The sequence below is a fragment of the Punica granatum genome, chromosome 5 (assembly GCF_007655135.1).
Source record: "Punica granatum isolate Tunisia-2019 chromosome 5, ASM765513v2, whole genome shotgun sequence".
Lineage (NCBI taxonomy): Eukaryota > Viridiplantae > Streptophyta > Magnoliopsida > Myrtales > Lythraceae > Punica > Punica granatum.
The window spans coordinates 24,333,030-24,350,822 of record NC_045131.1 but is presented as its reverse complement, the minus strand read 5'-3'; the positions used below and the strand labels follow the sequence as shown (position 1 = coordinate 24,350,822).

General features: G+C 33.2%; 1 protein-coding gene across 3 annotated transcripts; it reads left to right on the top strand.

Annotated features, from left to right (window-relative positions):
* Positions 1-941: 941 nt before the first annotated feature.
* LOC116208760 (splicing factor 3B subunit 4-like) lies at positions 942-6,590 on the top strand. Of its 3 annotated transcripts, XM_031542311.1 has the most exons (5): positions 945-972; positions 1,939-2,029; positions 2,500-2,533; positions 4,128-4,161; positions 5,573-6,590. In XM_031542311.1, exon 5 carries the CDS (start codon positions 5,583-5,585, stop codon positions 6,450-6,452), a length of 870 nt encoding a protein of 289 aa, XP_031398171.1. In that variant the 5' UTR covers positions 945-972; positions 1,939-2,029; positions 2,500-2,533; positions 4,128-4,161; positions 5,573-5,582; the 3' UTR covers positions 6,453-6,590. The 3 variants fall into 3 exon arrangements, with proteins under 3 accessions (XP_031398173.1, XP_031398171.1, XP_031398172.1); XM_031542313.1 differs by lacking the exon at positions 1,939-2,029 and having other exon boundaries at positions 942-972; XM_031542312.1 differs by lacking the exon at positions 945-972 and having other exon boundaries at positions 1,898-2,029.
* Positions 6,591-17,793: the final 11,203 nt, after the last annotated feature.

The window sequence follows — 17,793 nt, the reverse complement described above, 5'->3', positions numbered from 1 at the left end:
TTTAATTGGATGCTATTTATCTCTATTGGAAGAGAATCAATTGACTGCACGTATGGAATTAAAACAAATTATTATTACATCCACTAATTCTATGAAATTTTCGTTTATATAAAACGATTAAAAATAAATATTTGGAAATGCAGACTTCCCGACACATTAGAATAATTGCGTAATAACTCCTATAAAAATTTTGTTATGTTAATTCATTGAAATAAATAAATAAATAGCTCAATTGGATAATAATATAATTCTTCCTAAAAGAAAATTAATTTACATTATTTTTATGACAAATTACCATGGCTACTAGTGGAAATATAAAATGAATAAATTTAAGTCATAAAATATCATTTTCAAAAAAAGAATATCTAAATCAAATCTGTATGAGAGAATTTCTAAAGTGAATATTAATCATTAATCTGACTGATATAGACTACTAGATAAATTTATACTACTTACTAATAAAAACTGTTAGTTGTAAAATAATTATAGAATCGATCAAATTAATAACCCATGTTAAATATTATCATTAAAATTTGAAATATATCGTTGAAAATTTTATTGTTCTCAAGAAGAAATTATTGTTATTAAGAAGAAAATATGTTTTCCAAGAATTTGAATAATTTTCAAAAGAAATAAAGCAATGATAGAAACACTATAAAAGTAATTAGAACAAATTATTTGCCGATGCAGCATATAAAGTTTTTATCAAATATCTTATTTCAAGACAAGTAAATGAGAATTAGATGAGGATGGCTTGGGTTTCTTGGTGGCCATGATGGTTGACAACTTGCGACTGCTAATTATTCATCTATGAATATTTTTTTTAGGTTCTTTTAGGTCATCGTTTCTTTCATATGCAATAAATTTTGGCAAAGATTTGAAATTGTTGTTTACTAGTTTTACTAGTACTCTTCACTAAAAGGATATGTTATTGATTTCAGGTCATCTTTGGAATTTTGAAAAGAAACAAAGGTGAGAATTATGGCTTTGAATTGCCTTTTGGGTCATTCTTTGCTCGTTGCTTCTTTTTTGCAAATTTAATCCAAAAATAATGACCTATTCACGATTCTACATTGAATGTTTATGTGTGCAGTTTGCTCAAAGTTTGATTTGTTGAAGTTTCAAAAGCATGTCGAAGCTATGTTCTTTCACCATGCATACATATTATTTTCCACATGAAACATCAATTTTTAGCCTTAATATACGGAATGAATTAGCTTTTCTACCTACACAACTAATGAAGGTCATAAAATTTTAACGACTTGGTGCAAAGTAAACGTTACTAAACATTATGGAGTTTTCCCCCTTAATCAGTTAATTCGGTAGTCGTTTGGATTGTTTTGGAAGTTCGTTATTTCAATAAATATTTTATCAAATATATAAAAAAATTAATATTTGAAATTAGTGATGTCATAAAAAATTTAGAAAATTGCAATAAATCGTATTATAACATTTTTTTTATAAATTAATATATTATACATATTGACTAAGACAATTAATTGTAAAAATTATTATTGAACTATTTTATTCAAATCCCATTGAAGGCTATTAATTGCTTGAAATTTGTATTTGATGATCAAAGTATTTTTTTATTCTTAATAATTCCTCATTCATAATGTGAATTATTACAATAAGGAATGAAAATCTTTATGTGAAAATGTATGCGTGATAATAGATAAAAATCGAAATAATATATCATCATTATTCTATTGTGTTATATATATAAAAAATGAGAATGGCATTAAATGCTGGGTTTATATCAAATCTAAACTAAAAATGGACTTGCCATCAGTGGCCATTACCTCACTTACATGCCAAAGAATAACAATAGTCTTGGTCCTTTAAATAGACCGTGAGACTATACGTTACATAGTTCCAAGATACATTTGGAGTGAAAGGAAAACCCTAATATCCAATTGACGGGCTTCTTGCCATCAGACATCCCCTGGTGAGCGCTGATAATTCCTGATTCCGATTATTCTTCATTGAGGACTTTTCTTGCGGGGAGTCCAAGTCTCAGAATTGAGTGGTAATCAACTTAATTATACATCACAAGTCAATTTTTATCCTAATCTATATGCCTTTTCTTCTGTGTAGGTTGGATTTTTTTTAATTTTTTTATACCTTTAGCATTCTTAGTTCTTGTTAGTCGCTCTCAATTTAAAGCAAATATAAAGTTCTGAAAAATCTGACAAAAGATGATCATCGTTTGCTTGTTTATAAGCCTTATGATTTTGATTGGAGAAGGCTTCAATTGCTTTGACCGATCTACTTATTTCAAGACAAGTAAATGAGAATTAGATGAGGATCGCTCGGGTTTCTCAGTGGCGATGATGGTTGACAACTTGCAATTACTAATTATTCGTCTATGGAGATTTTTGTTAGGGTCATTAAGGCCATCGTTTCTTTCATATACAACAAATTTGGGCATAGATTTGAAATTGTTGTTTACTAGTTTTGCTAATACTCTTCACTAAAAGGATATGTTATTGATTTCAGGTCATCTTTTGCAACACTTTGAAAAGAAACAAAGGTGAGTGTTATGGCTCTCTGTCGCCTTTTGGGTCATTGTTTTCTCGTTACTAGTTTTTTTACAAATTTAATCCAAAAATCAGAACCTATTCACGATTCTACATTGAATGTTTATGTATGTTGTTTTCTCAAACCTATTGTTTGAAATTGATTGTTTAAGTTTCAAAAGCATGTCGAAGTTGTGTTCTTTCACCGTGCATACATATTATTTTCCACATGAAACATCAATTTTTAACCTTAATATATGGAATGAATTGGCTTTTCTACCTACACAACTAATGAAGGTCATAAAATTTTAACGACTTGGTGCAAAGTAAACGTTACGGAGCTTTTCCCCCTAATTAGTTAATCCGGTAGTCGTTTGGATTGTTTTGGAAGTTCGTTATTTCAATAAGTTAATGCAAATCAATCGATCGCACACTTTGTTTTGGAAGTTCGTTATTTCAATAAATATTTTATCAAATATATAAAAATTTTAATATTTGAAATTATTGATGTCATAAAAAATTAAGAAAATGGTGATAAATTGTAATATAACATTTCTTATAAATTAATATATTCTACATATTGAATATGACAATTAATTGTAAATATTATTATTGGACTATTTTACTCAAATCCCGTTGAAGGCTATTAATTACTTGAATTTTGAATTTGATGATCAAAATATTTTGTTATTCTTAATAATTCCTCATTCATAATGTGAATTATTACAATAAGGAATGAAAATCTTTATGTGAAAATATATGCGTAATAATAGATAAAAATGAATCCGTTCAACAATCGAAATAATATATCAGCATTATTCTATTGTGTGATATATATAAAAAAATGAGAATGGCATTAAATGCTGGGTTATGTCAAGTCTAAACTAAAAATGGGTTTGCCATCAATGGCCATTACCTCACATACATGCCAAAGAATAACAATAGTTTTGGTCCTTTAAATAGACCGTGAGACTATACGTTACATAGTTCCAAGATACATTTGGAGTGAAAGGAAAACCGTAATATCCAGTTGACGGGCTTCTTGTCATCAGACATTGCCTGGTGAGTGCTGATAATTCCTGATTCGAATTGTTCTTCATTGAGAACTTTTCTTGTGGGGAGTCCAAGTCTCAGAATTGAGTGGTAATCAACTTAATTATACATCACAAGTCAATTGTTATCCTAATCTATATGCCTTTTCTTCTGTGTAGGTTGGATTTGTTTTTTATATACCTTTAGCATTTTCAGTTCTTGTTAGTCGCTTCCAATTTAAAGCAAATATAAAGTTCTAAAAAATCTAACAAAAGATAATCTATGTTTGCTTGTTTATAAGCCTTATGATTTTGATTGGAGAAGGCTTCAATTGCTTTGACCGATCTACTTATTTCAAGACAAGTAAATGAGAATTAGATGAGGATGGCTCGGGTTTCTCGGTGGCAATGATGTTTGACAACTTGTGACTACTGATTATTCGTTTATGGAGATTTTTTTTAGGGTCATTTAGGCCATCGTTTCTTTCATATGCAACAAATTTGGGCAAAGATTTGAAATTGTTGTTTACTAGTTTTGCTAATACTCTTCACTAAAAGGATATGTTATTGATTTCAGGTCATCTTTTGTAACCCTTTGAAAAGAAGCAAAGGTGAGTGTTATGGATCTTTGTCGCCTTTTGGGTCATTATTTTCTTGTTGCTAGTTTCTTGCAAATTTAATCCAAAAATCAAAACCTATTCACGATTCTACATTGAATATTTATGTATATTGTTTTCTCAAACCTATTGTTTGAAATTGATTGTTTAAGTTTCAAAAGCATGTCGAAGCTGTGTTCTTTCACCGTGCATACATATTATTTTCCACATGAAACATCAATTTTTAGCCTTAATATATGGAATGAATTGACTTTTCTACCTACACAACTAATGAAGGTCACAAAATTTTAACGACTTGGTGCATAGTAAACGTTACGGAGCTTTTCCCCCTAATTAGTTAATCCGGTAGTCGTTTGGATTGCTTTGGAAGTTCGTTATTTCAATAAATTAATGCAAATCAATCGATCGCACACTTTGTTCATTTATTTTTTTCCATTAGGTTGAGTTAGGAGAATACAAATTAGTGAAAAACATAAAGGAATAAAAGCTCCTTAGTCTAAGTTCAACATCTGCCTTTCGGCATAAATTTATTTATTTTTTCTTTCTTCTGCCAGGTTTTTCATATTTATTAACTTGGTGTATGATTTCAGACTCTAAATGTCGGTTGGCATCTACTTGAAATAGATTTCTAGTTTCCACCATTACCCTTACCATGTATAGATTTTACAGATGACATAATATATATGTATATATACATATATATTACATTAGAGGATATGGAGTTTTTTAACTATCCCATCTTATTTTGGACAAATACAATAATTGCATTTGATGCTTTTTAATTATATTTACGTACCTATCATTTCGACCTAATTTCTATTACACATAACTTTACTTTCACTTTTTGCCCATTTACTAGTGGTTGCATGTTAATTAAAGAGCATTTTTGTCAGTAAAAGAGTGGTAATAAATTATGTTCACTTGCCTATTATTTCAACCTAAATATCACGGTCATTAATTGGATTCAAAATATCATCATGTCTTTGTTTTCGCGCTTTGTCGAGCTATTACGGTTACTTAATGATATTGATCCCTACTTCAAACTTTGACCATCAAGCTATCCGAAGTATATCTGACCATATAGCCTTTTCTTATTTAATAGTGGCTTGCATTTTAAACACATATATATTCTTCACCACAAAAATGCACACCCAGATATATATGTATATGTACGTATTTATAATTCTGAGATTATTGTGTGAAGAAAGGTATGGTGCATGGTTTTGTAATATACTTGCTACTATCATTGGATGATATTGTTCTTTTATTCCATATATCTACTTATATATCGATGAATATATATATATATATATATATATTAAGCTAATGCTCAAGAGGTATATTTTCATCATGGCCGGTCTTTTGCTTTTCTCATTTGCTCATACAATATCCTTTTATATGTCAGAATTGTGATCATGGAAGCAATCAAGGAGAAGGCTCTTTGGGCAAAGGAAATGGCGGAAAAGAAGATCATCGAAATGGACTTGGATGGGGCCCAAACATTTGCAACGATGGCCAAGAACCTATGCCCCGATCTCGAAGGACTTCTCCCGTTATTGGCAGCAATCAACATTTACATTGCTTCACAAAAGATGATCAACGATGAGGTTGATTGGTATGGAGTATTGGATGTTGATCCCAAGGTAGATGATAAGATACTCAGAAGAAAATACAAGAGGCTTGCGCTTCTTCTTCACCCGGACAAAAATCGAGCTGCGTATGCTGATGGGGCCTTCAAAATCCTGTCTGAAGCCTGGAGCCAGTTATCATATTTGCTCAACAGAATCGCCTATGACCAAAGGAGAAACGCAATAATCTCGTACGAAGATATCTCAAGTAGATCTTGTGCTAGCTCTTATGATCAACGCCCCGACCTTGGCACCAACCTTAATCAAGATTATGGTTCATGGAGTTACAATGTGGGCGCTTCGACTCAGCCAAATACTACACCAGCTTCGCCGCCGCCACCACCAGGAGCACCCTCACCACCACTAGCACCGCGAGCGCCATCACCCCCTCCACCACCACAATCACAACTGCGAGTGCCACCATCACCACCACCACCTCCTCCTACTCGTCATTCTCCACCTCCTCCACAACCACCGTCACCGCCACCTCCACCTCAAGCAGGAGCGCCACCATTTAGATCGGATACCTTCTGGACCGCTTGCAGAAGCTGTAGGACAGCGTATGAATATCTTATTGGATTTCGGAACCGCAGACTCCGTTGTCCCCGTTGCCGAGCAATATTCCTTGCTCTTGAGAACCCACCTTTTATGAAATAGTATTTATCGCATCTCTTCTGAGGCCACTAGAAATTTCCTTAAGAGTTTGGACAAGTACAAGTATATCGATAACTAAATATGTGTTTGCTAGAATCAGATTGACATATTTGAGTTTCTATAATATTTTCATATGTTTGGACACATTTGCCTTTATTTTTTTCTGGGTGAATAGACATGTTTACCTTTAATACTTGGCTAATATACCATGACTCTAGAGTGACAACCATTTATTCCCTATCTATATCTATGTATTAAGTAATTCTGACTACTCTCACAAGAGTTTTTTATTCATGACAGGAAGAGCTTCAACATAGGCATTTTGAGCAAACCCCTAGCTCATGATCGATTATCTCTTTAATTCTTGCCTAATAATGTTTTGCACTTTTCCAAGGTTCCCAATAAATTCTTCTAGGGTGCAAGTCTATCATAAAAATTATTTGACACATAAATTTTTTTTAATTTTAAATAAGTGACGGGAATTTTACGACGACAAAATGGAAAAACTAAATCATAAGGATGGGAAAAAGAAAGATGTTAAAATTTATTTAAATCGAATCTTTGATCAATTGAAGATTTTAATAAGCAAATAAAAGTACTTTTTAAAGAAATTTCTTACTAAAAATAATTAAATAGTGAGATAGGTTGGGGGCTATTATGCTAAAAAAGGGGAAAAGGGGGGCTATTTTTGCTAACTAGTGGTCTATTAGGCGATGATTGGTTATCGAATTAGGAATAGGGACAAGGACAGATGGATGGAATATTATAATTTATAGAGGCTCCGTTTAATTTTACAATCACGTTTTTAAAATTTAAATTCTAAATTTAATTTTACTCACTATACAACAAAAGTCAATAATACAATTATTATTTTTTCCTTTTTTTAAAATTTTTTTAACCATTCAATTTAATTTTTAATACTAAATTCTATCAATTATCCATTACTTTTTTTCACAATTCAACGATACAATCATTACTTTTTCTCGATTATTCATTACTTTTCACACTTTTTCTCATAATTCAACAACACAATTATTACAACTCAATTAAAATCAAAACTCAAATCTACTAAACTCTAAAACCAAATACACCGTGACAATGTCCCAACACTTATGATCGGGATATTAAAGTCAAATGACTAACGTGCCTTGCATGTCGTTTAAGAATAATTATTAGATATTAGATATAATTTCTTAGAATAAAAAGTAATTTCACGATTTTTGTTAAAAAAGAAAAAGAAGAAGAAGAAGAAGAAGAGGAAACAGTTGAAGAAAACAAGGAGGGCAAGTGGTTTCCCATCAACAGCAACCACCGGCCTGGCATGATTGCCGACGCCCTCTATGTTCACCAACAATCTCATCTGAGTGGTGATGGCCCGTGCCCAGAATTTAATGAAAATTTAGGGAGGAGAGGGGGAAACCAAGGTAACCTCTGGCTAATCGGGGTAGATATTATACTTGTTAAAACTTAAAAACTTGAGGATGCCACTGAATTTAATATTTAGTTAATTAAATTCGATAATGTGATTTCCCAAACGATCTGTCGGCATGAGATACATGTTGCGTTTAGTTTCATAGTAGAATTTTAAAATCAGATTTTGATTTTGATTTTGAGTGGAATAAATGGGGCCCACCCTTTAACTTTGTGTGAGTTATGTTGTTTTGTTGTGGAAAAAAGTGGTATAAATGGGGTCCACTATTTGACTTTGTATGAAGTATTTTGTTTTGTAGTGGGTAGAGTTAAGTTAGAATTGTGATTCTAAAATTATATCCACAATCCAAACAAGCCCACAGTTTCGTCAGCGTTGCCCCAATCCGTAGGTCGTCGGTGTGAGGCAACTGCTGGCCAAGGGCATTCCAAGAGCACTTTCTCCCTTTCATTAAAACTATAATGCTCTGCCTTTTATCCCATCTCCTTAATGGCATAATTTCCTTAATATTTTATCCTACCTTATACCCAATTCAATCCCAATCCTAGTATATATCTAAATATAAGGATTTTTGAAATCCTATATCATCTCTTATCTCAACCACCAAATATGGCCTCAGAGAGTTTATCTTTTGCTTCATTGGTACGTCGCATTCCATTTGGATATATAAAACATCATACATTGTTATCCATTCAATATTGTTTTACACATTTCTGTGCGGAAAATGTGGGATATGCGTACTATTTCGTAATCTACTAAAATATACCAGTTCCATTTCCCCCACTAATAAATCAGAGAAATTTTTCTTAATTATTTATTATTGATAAAAGTTTTCAGATGCACGTGGGCATCTCACGTGTCTTTTGTGTGTTTTATAGGTACGCTTTCGAATTTGTAAGGAATAACTCTCTATTTTTTTACTGTGGATGGCCAAAAAACTTTATTCGTCAACAATTAAATAATTTATAGAATAATATACTATTACATACACCAACATTTATTATAATATCATAATTAACCTTGTCTAGTGTCTACCTTTCGTAGTTCTTAAAGAGAATATATCGCAGCTCTTTTGCCTCTATAATCTGCATCTGCCTTATTCTCTCTCTTTTTTCTATTACCGACACCACGTATCTTGGCATCATTGATATTAAATTCACAATGTGGAACATAATACAATCCAACTACTGTTAGACTAACAATAACAAATTTAGTTTCTTAATCAACTTAAAAATCCTGACAGTGAAAGCGAAATGAAATTTGGAGGATTTTATTACAACAGTAATTGCATCTTGATTGAAAATTAGAAAGCAGAAACCGTCAGTAAGTGCAACTTAAATGAAAATTAGAAAGCGAAAATCAGCAAGTGTGTGTATCTACTATATTATTATGTATTACCCTCGCAGTAGACAACCTGTAGATTACTGTTACAGTAATTGGATGACTTGCCTAGAGCCATGAATAGAATGCCATGATGGAGCCAAGGTTGCACTTTCTCTTAGACTGTTGGACCGCCAGTGCCCCCGCCACCGCCTCAAGTTCATTGGGACATGGCACCTTAAAGTGCCCTTTGCATCAACCACAAGGGCTGCTTTTGTTGCTTTCAAGTTCAACTAATAGGATGACCTTATAGATCCTGGTAAGAAAAAGAGAATTACAAGCTTATTTAATAATAAAAGTAAACATTCAATTATGCATTGTTATTAGATAATTGCCAGGTACCACGAAGAGGTCTGCATAAGAATCTCCGAGTTTCTCCATACTTTACACTTCCGTTTGATTATAAACTATAGCCAGTTGTTTGAGGTTTCCACAGATAGCTAGACCACAGAAATCCAAGTCCTATGGAGATAAAAACACTCTCCCGAAGTTGGCCCGATAGACTGTCCAGTACTGTTCGTGCTTGTGACGCCCAGTAACTTCGAGGGGCTCGTGTGACATGCTCCAATCTCCGTTTTTACTGATTTTTACGCCTAATAACTCCTATTTCAATTTCCTATTTTCAGTAATTTTCTGGTAATTTTTTGGATATATAAGTATTTAAGGTATCTTTGGAAATAAATGGAAGTTGTTGGGTTTTTGGGTCTAGGGAGAGTTAAAACATACCCTCAGGTTTTGAGGATGTAATTGATGTAACGAACATTTACATCAATTTGCCCAGTCATTATATCAATTCAATCCCTGAACTAATTAACGGCACAATAACCTCATCTGTCCCTTAGCCACTCAAACTAGATTGATGTAACTAGGGATCGATCTGATGTAATGCCAAAACTCAGAGACTTGTATTGCGAAAGTTAATGACTAAATTGATGTAACCATGCAAAGTCAGGGACTAAATTGATGTAATCGTGCAAAGTCAGGGACCAATTTGATGAAACTGAAAAGTCAGGGACGAAATTGATGTAAAAGTGCAAAGTTGGGGATGAAACTGATGCAAAAAATAAGCCAGGGACGAAATTGATACAACTTGCGAAAGTCAGGGACGAAATTGCTTATTTACTATTAAATTAATTATTCTGGTTAGCTCACCCGCACGTTATAAGTTTTAATTATGTTTGTTGATTTCTTACATATGATTTGTGTACTCTAGCAGAGATTTTGCTTATCCAAAAAAGAAGAATAGAGCACGGTGCACACTGAGGAAAGAGAGGTTGGGTTAATATGCTACTAGCTTTGATTACAGGCTTAACTGTGAATTTGTGTATTATATTTGATTATTTTGGATTACTGATATATTATCCTTGCCACTTACAACTCCTCTTCCTGGATTAAAAAATATATATGATGGCTAGGAGTTTTACTTTACAAGTTTAATTTATTTTCTCTTTGGTTCGAGTTATTGTGATGATTTGATTTGCTTACCAATTTGATTGTTATGATTATGAATTGATAGATGTCCAGAATAAAACATATTACGTTCCGTTTGGTTATACAATTATGTTTTTAAAATTTTAACTATAACTTTAACTCTACTCACTACACAACAAAAATTAACAACACAATTATTACTTTTTCATTTTTTCTCAAATTTTTAACCATTCAATTCAATTTTTAATATTAAATTATCTCAACTATTCATTACTTTTTTCGCAATTCAACAACACAATTATTACTTTTTATCAACTATTCATTACTTTTTCACACTTTTTCTTATAATTCAACGACACAATCATTACAAACCAATTAAAATCAAAACTCAACTCTAAGTAGAGTTGAGTTGAGTTGAATTTTGATTTTAATTGGGTTGTAATGATTGTATTGTTGAATTATAAGAAAAAGTGTAAAAAAAAGTAATGAATAGTTGAGAGAATTGAGTATTAAAAATTGAATTGAGTATGATAGAGTTGTATGCGGGTTTGTGTATGGGGCCCACTTTTTTGACTTTGAAGAGTTGATTTTTGTTGTGTAGTAAGTAGAGTTAAACTTAGAGTTAAAATTTTAAAATCTCATTATGAAACCAAACGGAGCATTAATATCTTACACGGCCAGATCGTGATCCTTTTTTTGACTCTTCAAAATTGTGAAAGAAGTTTTATGTTAGTTTAATTTAGAGTAAATAGGCAATTTGGTCTTTGACTTTCGCAAGTTACGTCAATCGGGTCCCTGATTTATTTTTTACATCGATTTGTTCCTTGAATTTTTCAATTTGCATCAATTTCGTCCTTGTACATTAATTACATCATCCATTGAAGGAAATTACAACAATTACATTCTCCACTAAAATAAATTACATTAATTAAGTTATTGCTACATCAATTGTGTCCTTTTTTACACAAAATACACAAGGAGTATTTACCTAAAATGGCCCATGGTTTGTCCGTTTTGTCAAATCTATCCTATACTCTTTTTTTTGTCAAATTTATCCCATGGTTTACTTTTTGCATCAAATCTATCCCGGCGTTATCTTTTCCGTCGACATCTAACGGCCGTGCTGACGTGGCACCTACGTGGCAAGTGTGGCCCACTATCTCTCCACGTACCACGTCAGCACGGCCGTTAGATGTTAACGGAAAAGATAACGCCGAAATAGATTTGATGCAAAAAGTAAACTATGTGATAGATTTGACAAAAAAAAAGCATATGATAAATTTGACAAAACGGACAAACCATTGGTCATTTTAGGTAAAAACCCTAAAGAGCTTCTTTTGGTACATCAATTAGGTCCTTCCGTCATCATGGTGTTAAATATGACGTTAACTGTGGAGCATGTTACATTGTTTAAGTCATTTCTTTGTTTTTTTTTTAATTTTCCTTTATTCCTATATCATAGAGAAAAATAAGAAAAAAATGAAAAACGGGATTTTAGAAAGATGAAAAAATGTTGTCATTTTGAGGGATTGACCCAAAACAACGTCGTTTTGTCATTTTAAAAAAGGTTGAAATGACGTTGTATGAATCCATCACTCAAAATAACATCGTTTCGACATCTTTTAAAAAAAAAAATTGAAGGGAGCCCCCACCGAAGCTGGCCCTTGTTCCCTCTAGTTTTCGAAATAGAGGAAAATAAGAGGGAACAGAGGGGAGAGCTTTGGTGGGGTCTCCCCCGCCGGCAACCTGTTTGTTGGGTACTGTACTTTTATGTTGACCTCCCCCTAGGGCGAGGTCGCCGGCAAGGGAGCTTCTACCGGCCCCCACTGTTTTTTTTTTTAATTTTCTATTATATAAAAAAAGGAAAGTGGGGATGTTAACGATGTAACATACTTCTTAGTTAACACTGTCAGACGAATTTTGACGGAAGGAGCTAATTGATGTACCACGAAGGACCTTCTTGATGTATATTGCATCATAAAGGACTCAACTTATTTAGTAAAGGATGTAATTGATGTAATTTCATTCAGTGGATGATGTAATTGATGTAAAAAGGATCTGTTTGATGTAAATTGGAAAAGTAGGGGGGGTCAAATTGATGCAAATCGACAAATTCAAGGACTAAATTGATGCAAAAAATAAGTCAGGGATCTAATTGACGTTACCTGCGAAAGTCTGGGACTAAATTGCTTATTTACTCTTTAATTTATGATAAGGATAATGATAATTATGACATCATTTCTTTAGAATAAATACTATATATAGATATAGATATGTAGATTATTGATCTAGATTAAATAAAAGGATAGAGTTAAAGGCATTGAACGGATGTCAGTTAGAGCAATTTAAAACAAATCTTTATGATGAGACAATCTAAAATGATGTACAAGTGAGAAGATCTTTCCCTTCCTTCAATATTCATCACTCAGTTTTTTTAAATATCCTGAAAAGTTGGTGGTCTATTCAGGTTAAAAATGATTAGATTAATTAAGATCACTTGGAAAGCACTCCCGAGTCCTAGGATTAATTAGTAACATGCATTAATTTGGATGTCTAGGTCACAGATCCTTGACTTTGGGTGTCAGTGATTTTCATGGGCTGACTTGGTGTGAAAATTGGCCGACTGACTGGAAAAATTTTAGAAAAACTTTTCAGCGAGTTTCCAAATGCAAAAGCTTCTACAGATGCTCCAGAGGAGAGAATAGAGGAGATTATAAAAACGTTGGGCTTACAAACGAAAAGATCCTGCATGATTAAAAGTGTATGTCTCAAGAATACCTCGATGATGGCCGGATGAATGCGATGTAGCACAGCTTCATGGCGTTGGCAAGTAAGCTAGTCTTTCGTTGTACATTCAAGTTAATTGTTGAACCAGTAGAACTGATGCATACGGCCAACCAATTAATCTCCATGGGTCATGCCATTTTTTATATGAAATTCATAGTAAAGGGAACCATATGGGTAACAGAGTTAGGTTCCGATGAGTGTGTCAGCTAACTGCAATTTGCAACCATGACAGGAACTCCAGTTGGGGACTTATATCCCATATAACCATTTCTAACTAGAATGTTTGAGGCTCTGTTTGGTTTCAGAGTTGTATTTTAGAATCACAATTCTAACTTAATTCTACCCACTACAAAACAAAATAACTCATACAAAGTCAAAGAGTGGGTCCCATTTATATTACTTTTTCCCACAACAAAACAACATAACTCTTACAAAGTCAAAGGGTGGGCCCCATTTATACCACTCAAAATCAAAATCAAAATCACAATTCTAAAATCCTACTATGAAACCAAACACCACCTCAATTTTGTACATCTACTAAAAGTTATTCATCTGCGTTGTGAGAAATTGCCTAAAATATTTTTGATGTATAGATGATGTGATTTAGGTTTTAGTGCTGTTAATACGGCCAACAAAATTTCAACGACACCTATGTGATTTTATTAGAAAAATTTGTAAAGAGAATTTCATTGCCTGCACTTGGTGTTGGATAACCTTGAGGTTGTTTGCTGGTCTCACTCGATGTCCTCCAGATACCTTGCCAGCTATTTTAAAAGCTTAATTAAGATTAAGACTAATGATGAAGACTAGTAAAGTCAACTATATTTAACACCTCTTCAGCCCACGGGTAACAAAGAATGCATAATGCACGAAGCATGAAATTGGTTAAATGAGGGGTAGACCAGCAGGTTTGGAGATTCCAATCCAAGCTCTAATTGGACATTATATTCTAAATAGTCTACTTGCGGAGTATTTTGGAAGTTTTAGGATATCGACCAGGGCCTGGTAAGTATATCATTTGTATGATGATTGACTAGCTCGAAATCACATATGTCAATGTTTCTACTTCTTTTATAAGAGGAAAAGATGTTGGTTAATAACTACAAAATCAATAGTAGATGCACTTTGATGTTAAATTAGGAATTGTCATTTTGATGCTTACGCCATATTCGGTACCGAAAATTGGGACAAGTTAGTCTGATCTATCACAAACTAATACGGGGACTATTACGGATCATTGAAGACAGATTGAGATAAATACATCAAGTTGCTTTTTTACCCTTCCCTAATTTTCGAGGTGTTTATGGGGCAGTATAAATTCCGACATATATGCATCAAGTTGTTTTTTTACCCTTCCCTAATTTTGTTGCATAGAGGATACATCCCGAGTTCTACAGTTATGAGCGGACTTCAAGTGGATCAACATACTTAAACCGGAAGTTTTGCAATGTAAATTATCGAGTGAATTATTTGGGAACAAGGATAGGAGATTGAAAGTTTATGATGGAAGTGCTGGAAACAACACAAATGATCCTGCATAGGAGGAGGATTACTGAGACTGATGAATTTTCAAGAAAAAGGGATAGAAATAGATATAATTTTTAAAGATTGCATCACGTTTGATACAAAATTCAAAGATTATCCCATGCGGTATCTAAACTATTATAAAGAGAGAAGGATACCCTTAGTGTAACATTTACGCTCCGTTTGGTTTCGCAATTAAATTTTAAAATTTTAATTCTAACTTTAACTCTATTCACTATACAACAAAAATAAATTCTTCAAAGTAAAAAAAGTGAGCCTCATACATAAACTCACATACAACTCCATTATACTCAATTCAATTTTTAATACTAAATTTTTTCAACTATTTATTACTTTTTCACATTTTTTTTTCATAATTCAACAATACAATTATTACAACCCAATTAAAATCAAAACTCAACTCTAAAACCAAACACACTGTTAGTTTCCCGAAATGCCCATACAAGACATATGTCAATTTATAAAAGCTATTAGATTAAGGGTGTGATTGTAATTTCAACAAAGACAATTACCCCATTTTCCCTCTTTTCCTCTTTCCCTCACTTCTCTCTCTCTCTCTTTTCTGTCCTTTCAAATGAAATGTATCTCCAGTTCCAAGCCAAAAGAATTGGAAATCGCAATACCTCTTCATTAAAAAAAAATTATTATATTTAATATAATTTATTGCAATACTAATCGATTTTTTTTTTTACGACGAATGAGTCTCGTGGATTTAATTGTGGATAGGAGAATGTGAAATAACGGGGCACAGTAATCCACTAGCGGAAATTATTACAGCAAGGGCATTTTTCCTATTAGAGAACGGAAATGATATATATATTTTTTTGCTTATTCATTCTCACATGGAGAAGGTACCCCTTGCAATTATTACATGCTTGTTATGATGGATTTTTGGGGTGCTTCTCCAAATTTGTTCCTATCTAACACCGTCACGCGATCTACGAGATAATGTCCGTTGCTTTGGATCTTACTCAGCGGAGACACTTATCATGTCATCTCATCAATGGATCGTTTTCTAATTTTACTTTCTAAGTAATCTGGATTGAGACGATGCCATCAATAGTTGATGCCTTTACAAGTGTCGTTGAAGGTACACTTGGCGTAGAGCAACCCTATAAATGCATCACTACAGGAGGTTGACAAAATTTTTTTTTTTTCCTGAGTAAGGAGGTTGACAAGTTCTTTTGGTGGAGCTCTTCTTGCTTGCCTATCTACGCAAACATTCCCTTCTCGGAAGGTATGATTCGCTCAAATACTCCAATCTCTAGCCAAGATTTCTTAAATAGGATCGACCAATATGGATAACTGAGATGTACACGAGTCCTGACCAAGTATGAGGTTGTGGACCAATTCTAATTCCAGCTCCAATTCGATATGTCGCGATACTCTTGCCTCCAAGCTTGTTCAAGGCCTGTAAGTATGCCCCATAGGTCGGCCATCACAGCCGAAGCTATTCCAATGTGTTCTGCACATAACCAAATATCCATGGTCTATCCTCTTCATGTAAAATGTTTAATTTTAAATATTTTAGTCTGTTTTTTTTTTGTTACAACATAGGCTCACGGGGCAGTACAGTTAAATATAAATCTTAATAACTAATTAAGGGACACGAATAATCTCATCAATTATCGAACCCGAAACCTCTCGGTTATCAGGCGAGAGCATACGCTATTGCACTACATCCTCTTTAATAGTTCGTGGTAATTTGTTTCTGTCATATACCTGTAGATTAACTTACCAAAATTTTTCAACATTGACATGCAATCAAACATTTGTTTGTTATACCTTTATGAACACCCTATATAAACATGCAATCAAACAATTTTCCGGAATATGTCGACATGTCCAAACTTAGGGAAGTGTTACTTATCAATCTTATTGTAGCAAACACATATCCAGTTATGGGTATGCTTTGTTATTGTCCTAACTCTTCAGAAAATTCCCGGTGGCTGCAGAGGAGACATAAGAAGTACTAGTTCCTGAAAGGTGAGATATCAACACCAAGAAATATTGCCCGGCAATGGTGACAACGAAGTCTGCAGCTGCGGAATCTAATTAGAAATTCTTATGCTCTTCAACAGGCTTTACAGGCAGTCGAGAATGTACCTGTCCAGCTGGTGGTTCTGCCGCTTGATGTGGTGGTGACGGTGGTAGGCCACTGGTCGCAGGAAGCGTCAAGCCATTTGCTTGAGAGATCGTTGTACGAGAATTTTGCATTTTGCCTTTCGTCGTAGGCGATTCTATTGAGGGTATACGATAAATGAGATAATTTCTAGGGAAAAAATTTATAATAAACTAATAGTAATAATAATAATGGGGGAAAAAATAATAATGATAGCTTTCATTAAATTCGCTAAGTTCACCATTTCACCAAATGGGATGATTGCTAGGAACAAAATTTTAAATAAACCAAATGGGATAATTGCTGGGCCAAGAACAATAATAACAATAACAAATATTCACCAAATGGGATAATTGTTAGGGATGATGATAATAATTGTTATTATTAATTTTATTGTTGCAGTTGTTGTTTTGGACCAAAATAGTAATAAAAATTATTAACTTTCACTAAATTCACTAAATTTACCAGTTCAGCAAATGGGATAATTGTTAGGGATAAAATTTATAATAAACCAAATGGGATTACTGCTGGGGCAAGAACAATAATAATTATTCATAAATTCATCAAATGGGAATTGTTAGGGATAATAAACTAAATAAAATAATTCTTGGGACAAGAACAATAATAATTATTATTATTCACCAATCCAT

What these genes read in the sequence shown, in the direction of transcription:
- LOC116208760 (XM_031542313.1), top strand. Translation starts at nt 5,583, where the DNA reads ATGGAAGCAATCAAGGAGAAGGCTCTTTGGGCAAAGGAAATGGCGGAA.